Source organism: Calypte anna, chromosome 2, assembly GCF_003957555.1.
Source record: "Calypte anna isolate BGI_N300 chromosome 2, bCalAnn1_v1.p, whole genome shotgun sequence".
NCBI lineage: Eukaryota > Metazoa > Chordata > Aves > Apodiformes > Trochilidae > Calypte > Calypte anna.
The window spans coordinates 79,720,601-79,746,560 of NC_044245.1; the positions used below are offsets into that span (position 1 = coordinate 79,720,601).

The following is a 25,960-nucleotide window of genomic DNA, read 5'->3' on the forward strand; positions in this document are numbered from 1 at the left end:
AATGTAGTTTTGGGGGGTATTTTTTCAAAAGGGTGAGGTTTTTTTCTTTATTTTGTATATGACGGGTATAGGTAATAAATTCTGAGAGTTTTCTCAGAGATCTTTAAAGCAATATCCTCATCTTTCTTTTCATTCTATTTTGTTCTGTTCAGTTTATTCAGAATTGTATTTCTTGTCTTCCAGAATGAGAGTATGTTTTCAAGACAGACAAGCAATACATCTAGGATAACTGTAGGCCACATAATAGGACCCCTGCACCATTACTATTGCATGGATTTACTTACATGATTCCATTTAATATATGTTAGAACTGCATAACTATATTTTTGCAAGTTTTTTAAAGCTTTGCATGAGACTATCTTGAGAATAAATGCTAGAAATCATTCAAATATAAGGTTCCAGGAAACTATTTTCTCCAAGCATACTGGTAATTTTGTTGCATATTGTTGATTTTGTTGATTTTGCTGATTTTGTTAGATAGGGACATGGATTTTTATAGGAGGAGTGATTGAATCTTTCCTACATACAGTTCCAGAAGATTTTTAGTATTGCAGAAAAAAGTTCTCTGTCAAAATAAATAGTACAAATTGAAACTGGTTCCTAGCTTCTGAGATGAGAGTTATACACACCATAAAGCCTTCTTACTTTCTAATAGGGTAAAAAAACATATAAAATTATTCCTAAGAGGTGAACATCTGTGTTTTGAGGTAATGAAGTTTCTTGAGAAAATTCAAATTAACAGGAATAGAGACTATTCTAATGAAACACATCATGCAAATTATGAAACTAGTAGTGACAATTGCATCTGGACATCTCAGGAATTTTTTATTTGTACTGGTTTAAATATACTCATGCTACTGACAACCTGTTCTTTCTCCTGTTTTCCTCCCGACTTCCTTGTCCCAATCAGTCTTCTAAAACAGCATCTGATCTCTTGAGACAGCAGTATATTATTTGTGTCATCATCTATCACTTCAGAGTTTAGCTAAGCCTTTGAAATATACACTTAAAAGAAACCTTCAGTACTGAAGAGGTTTACTGTTATCCTGTTAAGAACTAACTGCTCCCAAAGGCTGGTGGATGCAAGTGTTGTAGTCAGGAAAGCTAAATCATGATTGCTAACACATCAGGTATGCTCAAGCCTTGTTTCCCTGATTTTTTATATATGAGCACACAACCATGGAAAAAATTGTAACTAATCTCCCCTGTCCTTTGAAGTATCATTGAATATGGTCTTTCTTTTCTGCATGGCAGGAGGAATGCCAGAACTACATCCGAGTGCTTCTTGTTGGAGGCAACCATCTCTTCACCTGTGGAACCAACGCGTTCACTCCCATCTGCACCAATCGGACGGTACGAGTTCAATATTTTGTCCCCCCAGCTCGGGTCCCTGTTTTGAGTCAGCAGACTAAAAGGCAGAGCATGCTGTGGTTAAGCCCAGGCTATTTGCATATTGATGGGTGAGCTGATTTGGAAAAGGCTGATTTGGCTAATGGCAGGCCAAAGAAGAGGGTTAACCCATGATCTCCTTTTGCAGTCTTTTCCTCAGGTGTGGGAGAGAGCGCAGCCACAAACAGCTCAGTTCCTCCCATACTCCAATTTTCATGAACCTGAAGCATTCCTAAGATTTCTGCCACTCCATCAACTTTGGTTTATTTATAAAATGTAGTTGGGTAGGTGCATGCTGTATGTGTGTAGCTCTGGAGAGGATAGGAGTACATGGATTAGTGTTAAGCTATCTTAGTTGAGAAAATCTGTCATTCTGTTTCTGAAAAAAACATAGTTATAACTTATGTGTATCAAAAAAGAAGCATTAGGGATCATTAAGGATCAGTAATATTCATAATAAAAATGAAAATGTCACGGGATGAAGCTGGCTATTTATTTTAGAAGGGGAGAGGTATTTAAATACCAAGAATAACTGTATCACCAAAAACCTCCTTGGAACATTTATTGTATTTAAATCTCATACCTTTATTTTTAAATAACATTTTAACATTGTATACTGTGGGCTACAGCAGAAAACAGTTAAGACTACTAAATCAGATATATAATTCTACTGAACTGGAAAGCTCCTTTTTTAATCTCATTTTTCATATGAGATGCTTTCCTAGAACACACAGACAAAACAAATTGATTATGTTATCTGACCACTGGCTGAAGTATGTTAGTTTGTTGTGGCAATCAGATTTGTTTTTCTTTTTTCATAACAATCTGTGTAGAGATAATTTTTGAGTTGCTTCTAATATAAACCATCCTAGGCATGGTGGCTGATGTTTAACTTGAATGTTTTACATACCAAAGTGGCAGAAGTGAAATCCGACAACATTACAGTAAAACTTTCCATGTGAGACTATTTCAGATTGATGTAAAGGTCAGCTCATTGCTGTTGTACAATACCAAGGCAGATAACTGGTGTTTATGATAGATTTTGGCTCAGATTGATGCAGCTTGACTGAAATTTTAATTTTCAAGTAATTTTAATTCCATTTCCTTACTCTTTTACAGTTAAGTAATTTGACAGAGATACATGAAAAAATCAGTGGCATGGCTCGTTGTCCTTACAGTCCTCAGCACAACTCCACTGCTCTTCTCACCTCCAGTGGGGAATTATATGCTGCTACAGCCATGGATTTTCCAGGAAGGGATCCTGCTATTTATCGCAGCCTGGGGGCTCTTCCTCCTCTCCGCACTGCCCAGTACAACTCCAAGTGGCTGAATGGTGAGTGCTGATACACCACAAGACTCATATTTTTTTCAACCCATGTTCTCCAAATTCATGGTCTTGAAATTCCATTCTGAGAAACTGAAAGTTTCAGAGTATGTTTTTATCTCATTTTAAAATTATTTTGCATGATACACTTTTTATTTTAGTACTAGAAGTATTATGGCATTTAATATAGTTGCAGTTTTTAGGTGTGCATTTTAAGTCATATTTTCCAGGCACGGAGATGAGCTGTACTGTATCTCTTAGGTGTACTTACACGTCAAAGCTGAGTCAGCCAAGAGCAGTAGCTTGCCTTGAGCATTCTTTAGTTGAATCCTTCAAAAAACCTAAGACAGAAAATACCCAGTTTAGAATGGACCAAATTCTCCTGCCATTCCTTGCAGGTCCCACCCTCAACAAGCAGAAAATGTTGTGCTTTCAAGCTTATTAGGGTGGCAGACTAACTTTTTGATGGTTATTATTGCCAAAGGACAGGGACTAGGGTGAGAAATGCATCATAAAATAGTGCTGTAGCAATGACTTCTATATCATGTATGTTAATCACCTGATGAGGATCTCCAGCTGAGAGAAGCTGTAAGCAGATAATTATTCCTGAAGAGTAATAGGGCCAGTTGCCATTTTATACATTACCAAAAAAAAAAAAATAGCAAGCAGAATTCTTCTGAAATACAAAATATTATTTATCATAAAATGGGAAATCATGTATATTATAATCTTCCCATGCTTGTTCCAGTAGAACCTCCTTCCCCCTATTTTCATAACTCATGCTACATGATACAGGTCACTATTTCCACAGTGCATTTTGTGTTCTAATGGTATTGTTTTCCTGTTGGAAATGCACTATAAATATAAACCCTTCTAGCTTCAGTATATTGGGTCAGCTGCAAGTGATGGGCTTTATTTTGAATATTTCAGTTCTCATATAATCTGAATGCTGACTTGTGCATATTTGCTTGGTGTATTTTCCTTGTAGTAAGACAACATCAGAGGTAGCCTGGAGAAATTTGTGGCATCCTCTGAAGGTCAGCTGATTTGGAAATATTAATTAATGAAGCAAAACCAAATTGCATGGAATGTAACAGAATTAGCAAAAGTAATGTGAGGGGAAAAATTAATTCCTTGAACAGGTATCTTTGTTCAGGCACATTTTGTCCACACAACCATGGTATTGGAACTAATTGCTGTGCCACAGCTGGGTGCTTCTGTCAAAAGAAAAGAAGGAAAGAATTCTTCTGACTAAATCTTCAGTCTGACTGTATGTGTTCTATACCAAAGGAGCACACTAAAATTCCCCCTCATACTCCTCTAATTAATCAGATCCAATGTATTTACATTTTGCCTACGTAAAGCTTCAGCTGCACCTATACCTTTCCTGTAAGAACTCATTTTTCTGCCTCAGAATTGTTTAGAAATATGTTGCCAGGGAAGTGTGGCTCTTGTCTTTGGAGAGGAAGAACAAGATGAGTTTTGTAAGGAGCCAGTTCAAGCAAATACAATAAAAGGCTGGAAGCATCCCAGTTGTCCATGTGAAAGGGAGGGAGAATGTCTTCTAGGGTAGCTAAGAGTTGGTGATTCATCTGTTTATGTGAATTTGCCTGCTTATATGTGAATCACCATTAAGAGACTGCATTAGTTTTTCATTGCTTGGATGGAAATCAAGATTTTTCTGCATTCAGTGAGAAAGTAGCATAGGTAATACAGCAAGAGGTAACCAACTGGAATGCAAGCTTCCTAGTCAGTATCTATTCAGCACAGTAGCTGACAGCTACTGCAATTGACCCTCATCTTAGGTGTGCATCTGGATATAGATGTGTCTCTGAATGTTTCCAGTTTAAAGTGAGTTTTTCTTTGGTATCTATGTTTCCTGAGAGGCACAATTTTTTGTCACTTAGATTTTTTCTCTGCAAATCACACTGGACCAATTCAAACAATCTCTGGGGGTGATGGCAGTTCTCTAAAATGCAGCTGATTATCTTGCTCTTTGTGTTATTGTTATTCCAGAAAGGTGTTGTTGATTTTAATGGCTATCACACTTCTCAGTTCATCCAGGGGTTTCCAGTGCTGTCAGTAAGGCCAAAGGGACATGCCCACATGCTTAAGCAGTCTGCTGATAATGTTCACTGAAACTTGAAATGAAAAGATATGGGATATGGGAAGCTTTAAATCTTCATCACAGAGGAAACTTTTTTCCTAACCTTAATTGTTAAAGGTCTGTAATCACAGGAAACACAGTATGCAGTGTGAAAGGGGAAAACAGAGATGATGAGTCATGTCACTGGGGTGAAATCTCATATTACCATGCTGTGATTTCAGCTTCTGGCATCACAGATATCACAAATAAAATAAAAGTTGGTGGCCTGAGCTCCCCAATTAATTCTGGTTTAGCCAGAATCCTGCATTTACAAACAGGTTCTGCAACAGTTGTTTTCAGTGTATGTTACTGAGCATCATTCTGATCAGCTACTTAACCTTAGTAGGGTATACAGAGAAGTTGGTGAACTTGAATTTCTATATTATAATTTCCTTGATATACCCAACACTCAATTATCTGTGGTGATGAAGAGTTGGGATAGTTTGGTTAAAAATATTAATTATTCAGAATATGTGTAACAGGAAGCTAGAAGAATATACCATGAGACTATAACTGAAAAGAAAAAGTTCAGTGACAGCATGGTATGTGAAACATGAAGATTTTGAGCAACCTCAGAACTTCCCTGCTCTTCTGAAAAAGAAATTAATGCTCTGCTTTTGGAGCCTTTTTCTGTCTTTCTGGTGCTCCTATAGGCAATATTAAATGCAGCTGGCCCAAATTCCTTGAGCATGGCCATGACCATGCAGAGTTTTTGCTCATCTCCAGTGAGAGATGTCATTGAAGGACCAGACTCTCTATAATGCTATGACCTGACCATTCAGCACAGCTCAACAGTTCTTCAGGTTGGAGTGCTCACAAAGAATTTGTCAGCTGACAGTGAAGAGGTGGGTCCTGATCCTCAACTTTCTTGCCAACCCTGTCAGTTACTGTTATCCTGTCACTGTTCTCAGTTGAGAGGAACATGATCAGCCAGACAAGGTAACATCTGCTGCAAACCAGCACTCTAGAAAGGCTGCTTACCAGTAATTTATTCTTTAAGGTGTATTGTTCTGCTGCCTGTTCTCCTTTCTCTTTCTCCCTGAGTCTGTATTCAAGGGCTTCTGTGCTTGACAGAAACAGCTTGAGGTAATATAGCACACATTGAGGATAATGTCTAAAGCAGAGAGCTCTTCCATTGTATTTTTCTCCTGACCAAAGCAGTCAACAAGACCTTGAGCTTCTCCCAGCTGCTCAGGTCAGTAAAGGGCAGCATATTGATAGAACATTTCATAATTACCTTTCTAGTATTTCATTAAAAAAAAAAGTCTTCCTTAGCAACCTGCTTTGGACATTATTAAATGACAACAAAATCCTTCATTAAGAAAAAAGTACCCCTTGATTTATACCTATTTATTTGAGTCTTTTTGAACTCTTAGTGTAGCATGCTGTTTAAATCATACAGCGAGTTGATTGTTATGTTGTGGTCCTTGTTAGACTTGGCTTTAGAGATGATCTGCAAGGTGCAGCAGGGGCAGAAGTCATGGTTATTTGCCAGAGGACAGAGGTAGATGGAATGGTTCTATTTGTATTCCACAAACTGCAGTGGCTCCAGATTGGCAAGGAAAAGGCTCCACGGCTTAGACTTCAAAACTTTTTCTGGTCCAGCATTTACAGTTAGTAAAGGTATTTCTCTTTTCAGTTCACCTCCTCAAGGTGGTGAATGTTTGATCTGATACCTCAGTGTGAAAGTTTGTGTTAGTCTAAAATGTCTGTTTGCTTCACTAAGAAGAGCAAAGCAGATTAGGGGGAAAAATTGCAATCCCAGTCCAAACCAATCCCTTTCTGTTTCATCACATGGAGTGACACCGAAACATTTGGTTTCATCAAATGCCTTTGCTTTGCAATGGCATGGATCTCTGACTGTCTTGAAATACATTGTAGCTGTCTCCTTCAGCCTAGATACACAATGATAGATGCTGTTGAAACACATTAAATACATTAAAAAGTTGTTCTAAATATCTAACCAGTTCATTATTAGGCACTCCGTAGATGATTAAAATGTAACCTTATATTGGATGCAGCTTCAAAACAGAAGAAAGAAAATAAATTTTAAAAAACTTGTGCAGGTTAGAAACCTTTCCAGCTGAGAATAATGTAAAAATATTTGGATTGTTCTGCTCTGCTGGTAGACATAATATTATTAATTTTTTCTCTTGCTGGCCTATGCATTTGGTTATTAGGTACTATTAAATTAGTTCTTTGAAATCACTTTCTTAAAATTGTTTTACTTAATAAAAAGCTTCACAAGTAACAGTAAAAGTAAAATTCTTATAAAGGTGGTTTGGTTTGCAATACAACTCTGAATCCATTTCTATTTCTGATTTTTAGTGGACTTCTGCTGCTAGCAGTATACATTAGGAGAAATTATGACCTAAGTAGAATTTGTTTGTTTGTTTGTTTTTGGTTTTTTTTTTTTTTTATGAAAAGGCTTGTAATTAATTTGTGCAAGCTTTTCTTATTATGTAACATTTTATGAAACAGTGTATTCTGAGGATGTACAGTTAATTCTTTAGTTTTCAGATAAGAGAACCTCACTGAAAATATGCAAGACATATGCTACCAATTGTTGCTTATTTTGCAAGAAAAGATATAATACTTTTCTTTGGTTGTGCCACCTACTAGGTTGGTTTTGTTCTTTTGTTCTATCATCCATTTTGCCAGTATCCTGCAATTAGAGGGAAATCCATGCAGGTTTTGAAACCCATCCATAGGCTTTTTCACTGGAGCTGCTACTAAAGGAAAAAAACAGTAGTTGTAAGTTGTTTTTTTCTTTCAAAGCTGTACATCTTCTCCTTAGATGTCCATGGCAAAGCAGGAGAGCAGTAAACTGGTGCCAGATGCCTCTCCTGACTTCTCCAATGCCAGTCTAAGTTCTCACATATCACTTTCATAGCATATCCTCACCTATCTAAAATAGAATCAGAGAATCACTTAGTTTGGAAAAGATATATGAGATCATCAAGTCCAACCATAAACCTAACACTGCCAAGTCCACCACTTAACCATGTCCCTAGGCACCACATCTACACATCTTTGAAATACCTCCAGGGATGGTGACTCAACCACTTCCCTGGGCGGCGGGTTCCTGTGCTTGACAACCTTTTTGGTACACATTTTTTTTCCTAATATCCAATCTAAACCTCTTCTGGCACAACTTGAGGCCATTTCCTTTTGTCATGTTGCTTGTTACCTGGGAGAAGAGACCAGTACTTTTCAGGTAATTATAAAGAATGATAATGTCTCCTCCCCTCAGACTGATTTTCTCCAGGCTAAACAACCCCAGTACTTTCTGCCGCCCCTCTTAAGACTTGTGCTCTAGACCCTTCACCAGCTTCATTGACCTTCTCAGGACACACTTCAGCAACTCAGTGTCCTTTTTGTAGTGAGGAACCCAAAGCTGAACAGAGTAAAACATGAAGGTCCACCTGATATTTATGAAAATACTGGAGACTACTGAGGACAGAGCTTTTTCTTTTATATCTCATCTAATTTCCTCATGTCAGGTGTCAATTGGGGAGCCTGACCAAGGAGGAAAGTAAGGGACCCCTGCAAGCAGATCATCTGTGCCCAGCTGCAGAGAGGAGAGACAGAAGCCTCAGCCTCATTAGTGCTCCAGAAATCTATAACACACAGGGAGCCAGGGAGAGTGAAATGACTTAATACATCTTGACCAGAGAAAGGTAGAAAAAGGGATGAATTTTGGGTAAAATGAACACACAAAAGTCAGCATTCACTAAAGAAAGGAGTAGGACAGAAATACCAGAGTCAGAGAATTTCAGTTGTAGGTGTACCAAGCATTAAAAAGGACAGGAAAGGGTGGTTATAAAAGTAAGCTCTGGTTTGGTTTCCTTTCTGTCTGTGTGGAAAAAAAAAAATAAAAGAGAAAACCACAAAACCTAGAAAAAAATTAAAAAGAAAAAGAGAATCAGGGCTGCAGAGAAAGTGCTTTTATAGTCTGTCTCCCTGCAAAACTAGATCAGAGGAAAAAAGTTAATGGTAGTCCAAGTGTTTGGAGACAAATAAGCCATCACAATTGGGTTTTCTTTCCATATCATACCTGCTGGTTGACAAAATCTATTTTAGGAATGCTAGAGGGGGCGTTTTTGTTTGGTTTTGTATATGTGGAATTCCAGATTTAATGTTAAGTAATCATCCAAACTTTTTCATCTTTTGAAAGATTCTCATAGCCCAAACCTCTAGAGATTCTGAGTAAATTGAAGTGATCCTCTGTATTTTTTATCCTTGCCCCTCTGTCAATATACTGCTATGCAAGGTGTCTACTTTGTGAATATAAGTGAAGCAAAGTCCACTGAACTCCAGATGGAACTTTCAAGGACTTAAATAGGTACTAGATCAGAGTAGATGATGGTTTATATTACTTATTTTTCCACTGGCAGATTTGCATCAACAAAATGATACAATAAATTACAAAATATTATGCCATGTAAAAGCACTTCACCTTGAAAATGGAGGACATTTATTTGAATAAACAACAGGAAATTAAAAAAAGTGAATTTTGCAATAGCATATTTGAAAGCTATTTTTCAGAAAAAAAAATTGCCTTTTATAATTTATTAGAATACAGCAGTAAAATGTAATGTCTAATGAGTGCATCCACTTTTATGATTATACTGAATTGTATTATAACAATATAAGAGAAGATTGGAAAAATGTTAGGCGCACACAGTTTTAGCATATTTTGCAGTTCTTGCTCTTCCATACCCATAAATTCTTTAAGTTTGCAAAAGCAAATGAATGTAAAAGAAATCATGGAGAGTTGAGGCATTGCGGCAGAAATAGTTGTCAAAATAGACTGGTAACCAGCTATGATATGTCAGGCTAGCATTTTAAACACGTGTCCTAGATAATTATAAAATACAAAATAAAAATATCTCCTAATAAACAATGATTTCTGCCAGTGTTATATCAGGACTTAACATGTTATAGTTCAGCTCCTCAGGGTTGATGTAACTGTGATGACTACAAGTTGTATATTGCTTTCATGATGTTTAACTCTGTAGGAATATTTTGCCCTATGACTGAGACTTGTCCTTAAACATTCCTAAACTGTGATGCCTTGGTCAGCCTAATACAAAATCCATACTCTTTTCCAACAGCTGCAGGGGGTTACACTAAATGAATAGGCTTAATGAATATACAGGGGTGTATATAGAATGTGATAGGAGATTGACTTCATTAATTATATCAGTAAGGTGAAAGACAATAAAATGGAGTGGCACCTTTGGAGCTTAAATTCTTTCCATTATTCTAATCTTCCTATTGCTTGCTAGAGGTTGACCCTTATTCAAAAAATTTTAAAGTCATATTCCTAGAATTTAATGCTGTTGTGGTTTAAGCCCACTCAGGAACAAAGAACTATGTCACCATTCACTCACTCTCCCTGCCCCCAGGGGATAAGAAGGAGAATTGAAAGAAAAAGGTAAAACTCATGGGATGAGGTAAGGAAAGTTTACTAGGACAATGCAAGACAAGAAAAAATAATAATAGCAGTAATACTAATATGAGAAAATACAGAGTGATTGATGCACAAGACAATTGCTCATCACCTGGCCCAATGTGCACCACACTTGCAAGCTGCAGAAATTCCTCCCGTGACCACTCCCCAACTCCAGTTCCTATGAGCATGATATCATATGGTATTCAATACCTTCTTGGCTATTTTGGGTGCCTTGGCTAGCTCAGGTTGTCTGTCCTGGATGTGTTTCCTCCTAGCAGCTTCTGAAAATTAACTCTATCCCAGCCAAACCAAGGACAATTGTAATTTACTATTTGGCTGAATAAAAATATTTTGAATAAACAGGTTTTTAGTTGCCAACACGGTAAGAGTATGATTCATTGATCTAGTGAGATAAATAAACAAGCACTAGATAAGGTGTTGTTCAGAATTAGACTGGTATCTTTCCATCATATTTCAAAATTATGGCAATATGGTGAATTTCCCACTAACTGGAAAAGGGGAAACATAACCCCATTTTCAAAAAGGGAAAAAAGGGAAGAGGGAACTACTGGCCAGTCAATCTCATCTCTTTGCCAGGCAAGATCATGGAGTAGATCCTCATGAATAATCTGCTAAAACACATGGAAAATGCACAGGTGGTTGGTGGCAACAAGCACGGCTTCACCAAGGGCTAATGGTGCCTGATGAATTTGATGGCCTTTTATGATGGGGTCACAGCACCAGTGGACAAGGGGAGAGCAACAAACATCCCCTACCTGGAGTTGTGCAAAGTATTCAACACTGTCCTGCATAACATCTTGGTCTCTAGATTGGAAACGTGTGTGCAGACCCCACTCAGTGGATAAGGAACTGGCCTGATGGTTGCACTCAAGGAGCTTGTTGTCAACAACTTGATGTCAAAAAAGAGATCAGTGTCAAGTGGTGTCCCTCAAGGTGCTGTTTAACATCATTGTCTGTGACAGTGAACCTGAGTGAAACTGAGTGCACTCTCAGCAAGTTTGCTGTTGACACCAAGCTGTGTGGTGCAGTCAACATACTGGGTGGAAGGGAGGCCATTCAGAGGGACCTTGACAGGAATGAGAAGTGGTCCCATTCCAACCTCATAAAGTTCAAAAAAGCCAAGTGCAAGGTCTTGCACCTGAACTGGGGACAATCCCAAGGACAGACAAGTTGGGCAGAGAATTCATTACAAGCAGTCCCGAGGAAGAGGATTTGGGGGTGTTGGTTGATGAGAAGCTCAACATAAGTTGGCATTGTGTGCTTGTAGCTCAGAATGACAACTGTATTCTGGGCATAGAATAATGTATACATCCATCCATGTGTGTGTCTTTTTTTATATATAGAATATGATCTCTGCATGGAGAAAAACTTCTAATTTTAACTTTATTTTCAAATCTCTGTGACTAATTTCACTTTTGATATGTGCTTGAGATGTTGGTGGTCACTTTTCACAGGGACAGTCAATGGAAATCACAGCTATTTCTTGCTCAGAATAGGTCTGGACCTTATAATCTTTAAGGTTAATTGCTGTGCTGCTACCTCCAGAAAGAAAGATTATTCCCTGTCTTTAGGTTCAATCTGTAAACAGTAGCATCCTCTAACTAGCTAAATTAAGTCATTTTAATCTACTTCAGAGGATGTGGAGTTTTAAAGAATAGAGTTCGCACCATATTTCTTGCTTCAAAGCTCAGGAAATGAGAAGAAGCCATGACTGTCTCAGGTGCTCTCACAGAGCTTTCTCAGGCTCCTGCTTACCCTATTTCTTCCCAGAGAAAGTTTTTGTACAGTTCTTCTCATCCTTTTTCTCCAACTAGACTACATCTACACCACTAAATAAAAAAGGTCCAGAATGTGAGCTTATGCAAGACACCCTTGGTCATTCATATTGCTTTATTATGGGCTCACTTCCTAGACTTGTTTTGGGCCACTCTAGCTACTGCTTTCCCAATGAAAACCTAGGAAAAATCTTCTTTATCTGCCTTTAGCAAGAGGCAGTACAGGTGGGGCTGCACCATGTGTCTCCTGCCCACCAGTGTGTTCCATCCCATTCTCAGTAAGCTTTAGAGTCCTGAATCCCTGGTCTGTCCTTATGCTGTCTCCCAGGGCACACAACACACCTTTGCTTTCATGCTACAAGAATGCTATTCTCTGGCTTGAAGGTTTGTCTCTAACTGTTAGAAAAACAATTAAATTATATCAGATTGAAGCACTATCTAAAATTTGTATGATTCAGTCTTTTCTTTTTTTTTTTTTTTTTAGAGAAGTCTGTGGAGAAAAGTCCTTGCAAAGCAGTCCTGATGATTTATGAAAGAAGCTATTTCTAGGCTTTGTGCTGAGCTAGCAAATTTCAGAAATAGCACACTACAATGTGTTTGTCCTGAGGCAGCACTAACCAGCCACCTAGTGCTATCAGTGTGTGGGCTTGTGAGTCTGTGTAGTGCTGCTCCACATTGTATGCTGCAGATCTTTGTCATGTCACATTCACAAACTCATTTTCTTGCTTTCCTGATTCTATTGGTTCCATTTAAACTGGGAAAGACTAGTCAGCATTAAGTATCTATAAATTTAGTATATAAAATCTTATAGAGGTCATGTGGAAAACTCAGGTTGACAATCTCATGTCTTCTCATACTAGTTGTATCCTGTCACATACCAGAGTTCTTGCACTTGTTATGGTGATCTAATATTTCACCCATGAGATGCATTTACCCTTCCAGAAATATTTGCAAACTCAGCAGAAGACAAGAGAGTCACTTCATTTCCTGCATTAAAAGCCTTTATGGGAAGACCCCCATGTCAACAAATAGCAGTTCAGCATGGTATCTGGACCCATCTGTTTTTTTTTTAATGGGATTCACCTTTTTCCTTCTTCCTGAAGAGAAGATGAAATATTTGAAGTCTGACATAATACTTTTGTGTTCACAGAATTCCCTGATGTTGCACTGAGATTATTGCATTTCATGAAAATGAGAACAGTTTTCACAAGTTTCATCAGTTTATAATCAGTACAGTATATGCATAAGTATTTTCAGACATATATATTGTTTCTCAGTTTTGAATTAATGAAATATGAGTACCAGGGCTTTTTTATATGTGCAGTTTGATTGTCAGTGCAACTTTAAAACACAGTCTCTGGAAGGGCTGACATGGATTTTTCAAGAACCCTAAAATTAATGTGATTTTTTTATTATTGTACAAAATTGAACAATTTTATTTTTGTACAGAATCATACATAGAATGGTTTGGGTTGGAAGAGAACTTAAAGATATTTAGTTCCAGCCCCCCTGCCATGGGCAGGGACACCTCCCACCAGATCAGGTTGCTCCAAGCCCCATCCAGCCTGGCCTTGAACACTTCCAGGGAGGGGGCAAACACAAATTCCCTGGCAAACTGTGCCAGTGTCTCACCACCCTCACAGCAAAGAATTTCTTCCTACTGGCTAACCAAATCTGTCCTTTTCAAGTTTACAGCCATTATCCCTTGTCCTGGTCCAACATACCTGTGTTAAAAGTCCCTCTCCATCTTTCCTGTAGGCCTGTTAAAGTTCTGGAAGGCCACTGTGAGGCCACACTTGTTTTGATGAAGCCCAGGATATGGGTGGCTTTCTGGGCTGCAAGCACAGATTGCCAGCTTCTTACAGCTCATGAACACTTTATTTGTAATTCATTATTCTCCACAATTTGAGTGCTCCCAGTGGTGTTTTGGACTCTACAGTGAGATACTGCTGGGCCAGTCTAGAGAACTTGCTATAACAGGAGGTCAGGGGAGGTGACTCCAAAGCACTGGTCCTATGTAACTTAAGAGTGCTCAGGATACCAGCAAGCTGTCCTCACTGGTGTTGGGTTGCCATTTCCCAGTGAAACACCTGTGCAGATCTGAGTGTGGGGGAAATGTGGTGTCTCACAGCCTAATCCTAAGGAAGTGCTCAACATGATAATGAGTGAAAGTTACAGGGAGGAGTGAGAGAGCTATCCTATCTGCTAAGCTTCAAAACTCCTAGGCAGCTGATGACTGGTGCTGCCAAAACAAGTGCTCTGGAGACTCTCAGCACAGCAGATTTAGAGAGAAGCAGTACAAGAGGCCACAGAAACTGGGAGCTGAGCCGTCTTTGGAGAAGAGTTGTCTGACAGTGTTTGGACTGCTCCGTGAAAATGCCAGTTTGCTTGTTTTTCTAGTTTCCTTCAAAAGTTTGGAAAAATTTGAGGCGTTCCTGTGAAATGCATAAATTCAATTACAGCAGCTTTTTTTTCAGTACAATAGTGCTGTCATGAAACCTTCACCTGTTAAATTCTTTGGAGTGTTTCTTCACAGTAGATGTTTTTTAAACAGTTTTGTTTAGTTATTCTCACAATTTGGAGGAAAACTTTGGAATGAAAACAAAAAATGTTGCTTGTTTCCCAGGGGTACCAGTGTTCTTCAATGTTTCTTTACACAGGGGTTTCTTCTAACATATCTATGTATCAAATTTGGTTTTGCTTTTAAGAACTCATCTGGTTATTGATCTCTCTTAAGGTCATGGACTCTCCTCACTTTTATTAATCCTTATGGGAAATAAGTAACATGCTTATTGTCATTGGTAACTATTCTTTCCTTTTTCTTTCATTTTTTTTTTCCTTTTAAGAAATATGCTATTTGTTATTTTCTAGATTATTTTATATACATACCCTGTAATTGCTTCTGCATCACCATTAGTTTCTTTGACCCATTTTTAATAGTTTTACAAAACCCAGAAACAAGAAGATGAATAGAAGGAAGGAAGGGAGAAGGGAAGGAGGGAAGGAAGAAAGAAGAAGGGGAGGGAGGAAGACAGACAGATGGAAGGAAGGACCCCATAGTATTACAAAAAACTTAAATCTTGCCATCTAATGCTGCTGTGTAGAATTCTCTTTCTTTTTGTTACAGCCTCTGAGCACATTGTAGTCACACTCCATTTTCATCCATAATTCTGGGAATGTAGACTACTGCCACAGTGACAAAGCAGAAACACAGTTAACACAAGATATAAAGCAATTAGATTGTAAGAATACACTATGTCCATACGTAGAGAAGGCAGACTCAGTGATGCTTTTGATGGCAGAATACAGCAAGCTGGGCCAGGGCTGACCAGAACAATTTTGTGCCCTGGACACTCAGAGCAGAGTCTGTCTAGTTCATGTAGCTCATAGTTCTGGCTGGGCATGAGCTGGCTTGCTTAAACATCATGGGGCCAATTTCCTACAAGGAAAGTAAAAGGTGTGCTTTTCTATATTTACTGCTTGAAGATAAATGCAGCTTCCATGTTAATGTGAGTGCATAGATCACAAGAAGGTGATCAATAATCTTTTCTTCTTCTGCTTTCAGAGCCAAATTTTGTGTCATCTTATGACATTGGGAACTTTACCTACTTCTTCTTCCGGGAGAATGCAGTGGAACATGACTGTGGCAAAACAGTCTTCTCCCGTGCTGCTCGGGTGTGCAAAAATGATATTGGTGGCAAGTTTGTGCTAGAGGATACTTGGACCACCTTCATGAAAGCCCGACTCAACTGCTCTCGCCCAGGAGAAATTCCATTTTACTATAATGAACTACAGAGCACTTTCTTCCTGCCAGAATTGGACTTGATCTATGGGATTTTTACCACTAATGTGTAAGTAAATTCCATGATATGTTTTATTTTCATGGGTTTTGTGACAGGAAAGACTAAAGCTTCTGAGCTTTTCTCTTCTGCATATGCCAAGTAAATATCATAAATTCAAACTATTGTTTTATCCACTCCACTGTCCTCTTGTGAACAAATGTCAGTTCCAAATGCTACCCACAGGAATTGTTGACAGCATTTGAAAAAAAGAAAGAATTCTTAACATTATCTTCCATCAGGGAGCCAGTTGTGTTTAGGACTTGTCAGTCATGTTTTTCATATGTTCTTATAAAGACATTATTTTATATTTTGCACACTATTGACATACATAAAAACATTATGAATTTATGAAATAAATATTTGGTAATTGTAATGTCACATAGTCATGGACTTGACATGATGTAATTTGATCATGTCAGAAAGAGCTCACCCTACCCAAACGAGCACAAGATGTGCTCTTGCATATTTTAAGTTAGTCCTAACATATATTCATGTGAGTTTGAGGGTCAGACCGAGATTTAGGTAAAATTAAAATAATGTGAACTTTGGTCTTTAGAATTTGTTCAGTAGTGAAATATTGAACAGACATAAAAGCTCCCTAGACTCTGAGGTTAATATGAAGAGTTGGTTAACTCATAGGAAAGATGTGATATTCATCTCAGAAATGTTCTTTGTTACCTTGAACATGATACCTGGAGTTTGTATGTTGTTCAGTGAGAGCAACACAGACCACTGGAACAGTTTCTGAATGGCTTACCTTTTTGCAGTGTATTGCTGAGCAAGTCAGTTTTGTCTAGAATTTTAAAAAGGACTTGGCCTCCTAAAACATAGATTGGTGCCCTTTACTACTTCTGTAAACACCTGGGTACCTGCCTTCTAACCACCATTAACCAGGTGGAAAGAGTCACAAATTAGTGTCAACAAATTATGATCCTCCAGTATTCTGGACAGGGGGCATGAATTTGAGCTTAAGCTGGTTTTCATGCTTTTAGTACAGCCCTTTATTAAGACACATGGAGCATCTTTCAGACTCAGGCTCTCACCCCTGGACAGGAAGCTCAGGCTGTGATCATGACCTGGTGAGGGGCTGCCTGTACCAGTTTGTAATGATTCCTGACTTATGACATGGGGTGACAAGCTAGTAGTGAATCTAAATGCCGTTTTTTAAGCAGAACAGCAGAATAGGAGAGACTTTGGGACTACTGATGGTAAAAGAATTTGATGCTGTTTTCACCAGTAATTTTAATTTAATTCATCTGTTTTACTAGCTAGTTTGAATCTTAGACAACAGCTATTTCTCAAGTGGCATGCTCATACATTGTTCAGCATCATCTTTCAGAAAGCCTGTCTGGAGGAATTCTCCAGAAAATCCACATGGCCACTGAAGGGGAATGTTGCTTTTTTCTCAGAAGGGCTTTCCTGACAATTCAGGGACTAATTAAAGATTTTTCTTTGCGACAAATTTCACAGTTTTTGAGGTTAAGTAAGTAAATTAGGGCTGCCATCAGCACACTCTGTCTCTTCTGAAAATGGACTTGCTAATGTAAGAATTCTATTGCCAAATGAAAGTAAACACCATTTGAAATCTTGCTACTCCCTTTTTCCTCACTGGAGTAACATTCTGCCTTGTCCAACAGAGATGGAGTATTCAAAGAGGAATTTGGGGACTGGTTTTTTTGAGACCTCCATTTGAATTACGTTTGTTCTTGCCATCAAATATTGTAACTAAATTCTTGGGCATTGTTGAAATGTTGTAGAGTTAAGATAACTTCCCCATGATGTGTGCTTGTTCACAGGTATCTGCACACTCCATATGGTCCCCTTGTCAGCCCTGCAAGCTGACAGTGGAGAAGTGCCAGGGCTTCCCATGGAGGGAACAACGTATTATTTTCTATTGGTGTAACAGCATAAGATGTGACTGAACCACATTCACCACTCTGCATTCTCATTATCATCAGAATCACATTCATACCCTAATGCTTTTTTTGGTTTGTTTTTTGGTTTGTTTGTTTTTTTTAATAGTGTGAGTATACATTAACCTACTTGAGGGGAAAAAAAATGAAGCATTTCTGTCAGTATTGAGTGAATAATAGGAAAACCTGCATCTTTTATGTGTGGTTCACTAATAACTCCACTGTAGCCACTGCTTCATGATGAAGCTGATTTTGTTTCTTTCAGACTGTCTGAAAATCTATAAACATAAATCTAATGTCTTTTAAGGACTCCAAGATATTCAAGAAGACATTGGTATAGTTAATAATACTAGTGAGCTGCCCTTAGTGACAGTTTATGTAGGCAAGAATTTATCAAATTCAGTGATAATTGATTCTGGAGAAATTGTTAGTATGAAAATTAAAGTGTTGGGTTTCTTTGAAATAAGAGCAAGAAACAGAAGAAAGCAAATTGCTCTTCTGTCTTGCTGTTAAATCCATATATCGTAATTCTTTTATCAGTTGTTGATCCCCTGGGATTGCTGGGATTATTTTTTCCTTCCATCATTTTGGAGTTCCTATAATAGGCTTTCTTAACACTTGTGTAAATTACAGGCTAAGTTTAAAAAAAAAAAAAAAAAAAAAGGAGAAAAAGAAGTCTGTGTGGATCAATTTTCAGCATTTTTACTTGCAATGGAAATTTGTGCAACTGCCACCTTCCTTATCTGTCCCTTTATCTCAAATTGTGTAAAAGAACAATGCAGTTTTCCATATTATGAGCTCTCATAGTCACTGGATCATGTTCTTTACACTGTGCAGAATTACTTTATTGTCATGTATATCACATTTTCAAGACATTAGCATGAAATTGTATGTTTGGCTGGATGAGATTTATTTCTATTTATTCATCTAACAGGATATCTTGTAAAGTATGCAGTTCAAGTTGTTTTTTTCTAGATGAGTTTATGGAACTTTCATTCTTGTTGCTGTACAACATCTCTTGGAATACAAGATTTTTCTGGATGAATCTTACCCAGGCGTTCCGTAGAGTCTAGAAATATACCATAAACTGCAGTTCCTTACTTCTGTGATATTGGTTGTATGGATGAAATGTTAATGAGACGTGAGAATAATCTCATCCTGAACTTTGTACCTAGAAGAAAGGTGTCTCTAGTGCATGGAATTATGTGTTGACACAAAGCCTTGTGGTATTAGAGCAGCAGCAGAAAGTAGGAATTTCTAAGTTTCTCCCACATCAACTACTTGGCAAGGGTGACAACAATTTTAAATCCCATGTCTGTACCTATATCAGCCCATCTTATATCATTATCTCGAGATATCACCTCCTGGCTGTATTAATTATTAATCTGCTGTATTAATTACTTGAAGGATTAAAGATTTATTGCTTTATTTGTTTATCCTTCAGCAAATGGACTTCTTAATGTTATTTCTTAGGTTAATGTTTATTTTTCTTTTGCAGGAACAGCATAGCAGCCTCAGCAGTTTGCGTTTTCAATTTGAGTGCTGTAACTCAGGCCTTTAATGGACCCTTCAAATACCAGGAAAACTCACGGTCTGCTTGGCTTCCATATCCAAATCCTAACCCTAATTTTCAGGTACAGATACATAGGAAAAGAACACTACTTTACATGAGTTTTTCTCAAAGTGCTGTGCCGTTCTGCAGGATGTTATGGTCTAAAACCTTAAAAAAATTACCCCTCAGCCCTCTCCTTCCCCCCCCCCCCCCAAACAAACAAACAAACAAAAAGAGGTCTGAGAGATCTCCTTGTTTCAAGATACTTCATTTTATCCTTTCACAATTTGGGTTGGAAAGCAGATGTACTTTGAATAACAGCAGAAACTTGAATCTTAGTTCAGCTTAACTAGAATCTTATGTCAAAATGAAGCACTGTCATTATCAAGATAACATGAATTCCTGGCTGAAATGTGATTAAACTGCAAATCTTTTTACCTTGTATTTGTGCTATTAGAACTTGAAAAGGAAACTTGTCTGATAAAAAAAAAAAAAAAAAAAAAAAAAAAAAAAAAAAAAAAGGAAGGCGAGAGGTAGAGGAGAAGTGGTCAGGGCTTTGTATATTTCCTGTGCAATGTGCTCCACACTCCTTGAAGGGTCTGATTTGTGTGCCCCACATAGGAACTCAGCCTCAGAAGTTGTAGCAATCTATAGTAGGCTTACAGTGTACAACTTTTTAGTCCAAGGTGAGTCACTCAAAGGAACTCTCTACAAAAAGAAAAGGGTTTTTCAGGTAAGCACATATGTATTCTTCTCTCTTCTGCATAGTCATCGCTCCTACTGTGACAATTTTACCAAGGGTGATTCTAGCAAGGGAAGAGAGATTAAAGTAGTGATTAACAACAGTAGCTTTTCACCAAGATACTGAGGTGTATTCACCTTTATCCGCCTTTCACCCTCCCTTAATCTCAATGCAATTTCACAAGTTTAGTGCTGCTCCTGTAACAGCCTTCTCTGTCTTATTGTAAGAACCATGAGCTTTGCAAGCCTGAAACAGAAGCACCCACTGGGGATTGTAGGTAGTTTTAATTACTTCCTGATTTGTGCAAATTAAGGAAAATAAGGCACTGAATTTGTTCTGACTTACAGGCCAGAGCCACATTGCCTTCCCTAAATAGTATGTTCAGCTTTAACCCCAAGTGACAATATGTCGTTTAAGTAAGCCACATTACAGAAGTGGGCTATCTTTGTATATAACTTTCTACATATTGTAGAAATATTTGTATTTTCAGAATAGTGCTTGTAAGGGGGTCTAAAGGAGGCTAGATTTTTGAAGGAGAAAGCCTGAAGAAAGGGTTGTATGTAAAAATCCTATCTTCTTTCTAGCTGAGCAAGTACAATTGACATTGTTAACCTTTCTCTACAAACCTTGTAGTAATGTGCTGATAATTATTGTGAGAGCATGCCATAAAAAATGGTACATACAAACAAAGACGATGCCCTGATGGCTGCTAAAAACCAGCTTAAGTCTCTACTATACCACTGGTGCTTATCTCTAAATCCCAGTCAAGGCCAAGGTGTTGAAATTTCTTGCTCGGGTAATCTGACTTGAATATGGCTCCTACTTCATCCAATTTACAAGAACAGTGACAACAGTTGTATCTTGCTGAGCAACAGCTTTGCAGGCCAGCACTGTTGTTAAAAGGTCTAATGTGGACTTTTACAGCACAGTATTGAGGCCACGTGACATTATCTGATCTCTAGGTATCATTAGTGATATCAAACTTATGTTCTTTTGCAGGTGCTTTTTTTTCTGCTGAACTTCCTGTTAGATTACTGGCTCCATAACTGCAGCAGTGATGTGTACCAGAAGCTAGTCTAGTGCTTAGAGATAGTTGTAACCATTTTTTGTGACTTGATGGTGCTTTATAGTACATACTTCATGTAGATGGGATATATTAATAGTCTGAGTCACTGATTTCCTGCCCAGAAAGAAGGACTTATCTTTTGGAGAGTCCTTATGGTAAAATATCAGAAGTTCTGTTTGGGTAGTCTTGGAAATAGATTTATCCTCAGCGTATTCACCTACTCAGCAATAACAGGCAGAAGTATGTAATTTGAAGGAAGACTGCTGTTATGTATTGATATTTACATCAGAAATTGTACTTCCAAGACTGTGTTATAGTAAGAAATATTTTCCAGATTAGAGTACTATTGCAGTCACAGTTTTAGGATCACTGTTTGTCTTCAGAGGTTTTTGCTTCTGTCTTTACACAGGACCATTCCAATCCTAAGACCAAGGATCATATGTATTTCAGTGTACTATGACTGTTCCAGTTGGAGTCATTCCTGATTAACAGAATTAGAGAAACTCTTCTTTGGCATAGTTTATTTTTTTCACTGGCCTGACATGCAGAGAGCTCACAGAGCAAGTAATTGTTTCCTGCCACTTGCTTAGCTGTCTTTCCTCACCGTATGATCCCTCATTATAAAATTATTATAGTTTTTCTTAACATTTGTGGATATGGAATAGTCTCTTAATTTCAGGCTGAAATTACAGCAATAATGAAAAAAACCTGCTAGGCTTTTCACAGTGTATTGTTTAGCTCATGCTGTAACTCATGGCATAATTTATGACATAGTAGAATAGAACAAAGTATTTCTTATGTGTGCCTTTCACATCACTGACATATTTGATGAATGCTGTGAAATACAGCTTTACTTCTCTGATGCAATTAGGTGTGAGCAGCCATGTAGATGTTTACATACTCACATGCACTAAGTGACTTTTTCTTTTGTGCCTTCTGTTAGCTGAAGACTTAAAGGGGCTAAAATTAACTGCCACTTAATTTGCTTTGTTTGTCGTTGACACTTGTGCATGCCATTAATGAATGCTTGCCTGTAAGGAAAGAGTACAGTTGTCAGATATGAAATACACAGTTCCAAAGGAAATATGTCACTGCCATGGATAACACTTCTTTGCTAGAGCCCTGCACTGTCCATTCTTGGATAATAAATACAGGGTCTGAAGAAGCTCCTATAGCTGGATGTGGTGCTTTCATCTAAGATTTCTGTCAGACCCTGGTATAGGATTTCCTTTGAAAATTTATGATGCACTTAGCACTCTGTGTGTGTAAATTATGAAGAAAACTAGTCAGAAAAGTATATTGTTTCTTAGATGGCAAGTTTAATCTTTCCTGCCCTGTGAACAGAGTAAGATATTACTATACCCACTTGTGGTGGTCAGTCTGGTGCTCTTCCACATTGTTTAGAGTTAGGGAGCCCCCATAGTACTCCATAGGAAAGCAGAGCTTCCTCAATCTCTGCGTGGACAGAGGTCAGCACCAAGATCAGACCTGAAAATGGAATTCTACCTTGTCACTACAAGATGTACTCTTGTTTTTTTATTTTCTTTTGCTATAAATCAGACAGTAAATCTGTTGTTACTTTTGATGTATATTGTAATGTTATTTTTCTGTGTTTACAGTGTGGCACCATGGACCAGGGTTTGTATGTAAATCTGACTGAGAGGAATCTTCAAGATGCTCAAAAATTCTTCCTAATGCATGAAGTCATTCAACCAGTTACTCCAATTCCTTACTTCATGGAAGACAACAGCCGATTTTCCCATGTGGTTGTGGATGTTGTTCAGGGCAAGGACATGCTTTTCCATATCATCTATCTTGCTACGGGTATGGACTCTACTTTGCTCCAATAACTGCAAAAAGTTTATGAGTTTCAGTGTTCTATGAATCAGTTATGAAATATGTATAGTGCACCTTGAAAAACAGCTTTTAGTATGGGACAGCTTTAACTCTACCTTCTACCTTTTCTGAGTAGATGAATTCATTAGTTTGCGGTGTCTTTGTTTATATTATATTCTCACTTCAATTTTTGGTGTCTGTTGCTTATTATCCTTTGAAGGTGTAAATCCCATATGCTCTTGGGAGAGCAAACAGTTGGAAATTCTACAGACAAGACTTCTCAAGTTTCTCTGCATTTCTTTTATGTAGTTCAGGGTACAGTTTTGCTTAACATAAGACAGTTAAGGAGCCTCTGAGATAGAAGTAACTTTAGAAATAGCAAAAACAATTACTACAGTTGCTACTTCTGAGTTTTCTGCTCACAAACATTTTATTAGTTTTCCTTTTCAAATCACTTTTAAGTCATTCATTATGCAGTTTTACACCTTTCCTTCTTATTTTCCCATTCATATGATCTTGCAATCAGTGAAGTAGATTTAAAAATTGTCATAGGTTCAGTAGAAACAGGATCAGTTCTTTTAATTACTAAAGTTATTTTTTGGTAATGAAAATTTTGTATTCTATACCTTATCATTTATCAAGAGCCCAAGAAAAATGTGTGTTGTTCAATATTTGATTTAATTTTCCCTTGAAAATATGATACCCTTTTTCAGAGAAGACTGCTTCCTCTTAGTCTGGAGAAATTTTATAATAATTTGGTACTTTCAAGTGAGACAGTATTTCATTGTATTTTATCCTCGTGACTTTCTCATTGTGCTCCTTGAAAGGTAGACGGTAATATAAAAACTTTTAGTAGGTTAAAATTGTGCTTGGGATTGAACAGTTCTAGTCAAAACAGCCCACTCTTTGGTAAATCGTAGCATTTTAAGTGAAATCATGCCAGTCCTGTAGTGGTGTCCTGATAGAAGCTGAATTACAGAAACATGTACCAAATTGTTCTTATATGAAGAGACTATCACTGCATTATGGGATATTTATATTATAATGGCAGAACCAAGAATGATGTAATTTGTCTCTGCAATGCTTCATCTTCAAAAAAAGCCAAAGGAACAATCTGAGGAACAAGAGGCTGCTCTGTGTCCAGTCTCTGGGAAAATCAAGGAGCACACCTCCCTGGAACATGCTTTATGGGCACATGATAGGAAAGAATGTGATAGAGAATATTCAGCATGGATTCCCCAAGGGTGAATCACACCTGACAAAGCTGATTACTTTCTGTGGTAGAAAGACTGGATTTGTGCATGAGGAGAGAGTAGCATCTCAACTTGAGAAAGACGTTTGACACTGCCTTCCACAGTATTTATATATCCAAATTAGAGTGTATGGTCTGTATGGATCTAGGCAATCGGATCTGGATAAAACCTGCTTGGTAGTTGTTACTGGGATGTGTTCAAGTGGTAAGGAGCTGAGTATTGCCCTGTTTAATATTTTAATCAATGACCTGGAGGTTTCTCTATGCAGTGTGCAGATGACACCAGACTGAGGTGTGAGTAATTACACCGAAATACAGTGTTGCTGCCCAAAGAACCTAGATATGCTGGAGAGATGGGCTATCAAGGACCACACAAAATCCAGCAGATGTAAATATGAAGTCCCAGATCTGGGAAAAACTAATTCTATGCAATGATTGAGGCTGGGGACTGACTGTCTAGGAAAAAATTCTGCTGAAAGGGCTTGAGGACTTAAGTAGACAGTGAGCTGAACATGAGCCAAGAGCATGTCCTCACTGCAAAGAAGTGTCTTTGGCTGTTTTAACAGGAACATAGCTAGCAGAACAAGGAAAGAGGTTATCCCCATGTACTCAACACACTTTAGACCTCACCCAGTTTTGGACTCTCTCCAAAAGACGAAGGATGCTGAAAAACTGGAGCAAATCCAAGAGCCATCTCCTGTTGGAGGCTGGAGCACCATGCCCTAGGGAGAGAAGCTGAGAGATGGAGAGAAGACTTCAGGGGATCCTAGTAACACAGTGCAAATACTTACAGGGAGTTTACCTAGAGAACAGAGACAACAGGCAGAGAGTTTCAGTATGGGAATGAAGAAAAACTTTTTCATTCTGAGGATAGTCAAGCATTGTATTAGATTTTCCAGAGGGTCTGTACAGTCTCCATTCTTGGAGGTTTTCAAGACCAGACAGCAACCCCATCTGAGTTATAGCTAGCTGTCCTTTGAGCAGAAGGTTGGACATGAGGTGTCCTGATGTCTCTTCCAATCTAAATTATCCTCTATGTATTGTATGCTAGGACAATGTGCAAATCAGTTGGTATAAATAACCAATTTCTACTCAACTCTCTGATAACAGATATCATTGTACTTCCTACTCCCAAATGGAAAGCGTATTCAACTCTAAGTAGTGGCAGTAAGCAATTTACATCTAGTGGTGTAAAGCAGCATGGATTCAACCCATGCTGTCTGAGATGCACTCTGCCTAACTTTTGTAGTACGAATTCATTACAACGTTCTTCAAAAAATCATCTTTTTAAATGCACAAAGCTGTTTCAGTGGAAAGGTAAGCGTATAGATTAAATTGAATTGAATACAAATTAATGCTCTGCTGTCTTTGCTACTCAAAGCAAAAATTGCATTCTTTGAAGAGGAAGAGCAGTAATTCCAAGAAAATTCTCTTTCCCTCCCCCTACATTCCCTAACTATCCAAGCTGTTATTAGAATACAAATATCACAGGGGAGAACAACACATAAAAGTGCAGTCTAATTTCATTAAACCTTAAATAGATATAATATTACTTGAAGAGAGATTGAGAGTAAGCAAACAAATGTATTAATCTGCTGTGTCAACAATTTTTCATTTCCTAAACTTTTGCCAAATCATCATTCT

The 25,960-nt window shown here is 37.9% G+C and overlaps 1 protein-coding gene across 2 annotated transcripts in view; it reads left to right on the forward strand.

Annotated features, from left to right (window-relative positions):
- SEMA5A (semaphorin 5A) overlaps positions 1 to 25,960 on the forward strand; it is a 309,345-nt gene that overhangs the window by 180,906 nt on the left and 102,479 nt on the right. For both annotated transcript variants that reach the window (XM_030445693.1, XM_030445694.1), the window contains exons 7-11: positions 1,255 to 1,353; positions 2,509 to 2,722; positions 15,679 to 15,964; positions 19,367 to 19,502; positions 22,848 to 23,052. In XM_030445693.1, coding sequence (XP_030301553.1) covers positions 1,255 to 1,353; positions 2,509 to 2,722; positions 15,679 to 15,964; positions 19,367 to 19,502; positions 22,848 to 23,052 — 940 coding nt within the window. The remainder of the gene's footprint in view (positions 1 to 1,254; positions 1,354 to 2,508; positions 2,723 to 15,678; positions 15,965 to 19,366; positions 19,503 to 22,847; positions 23,053 to 25,960) is intronic.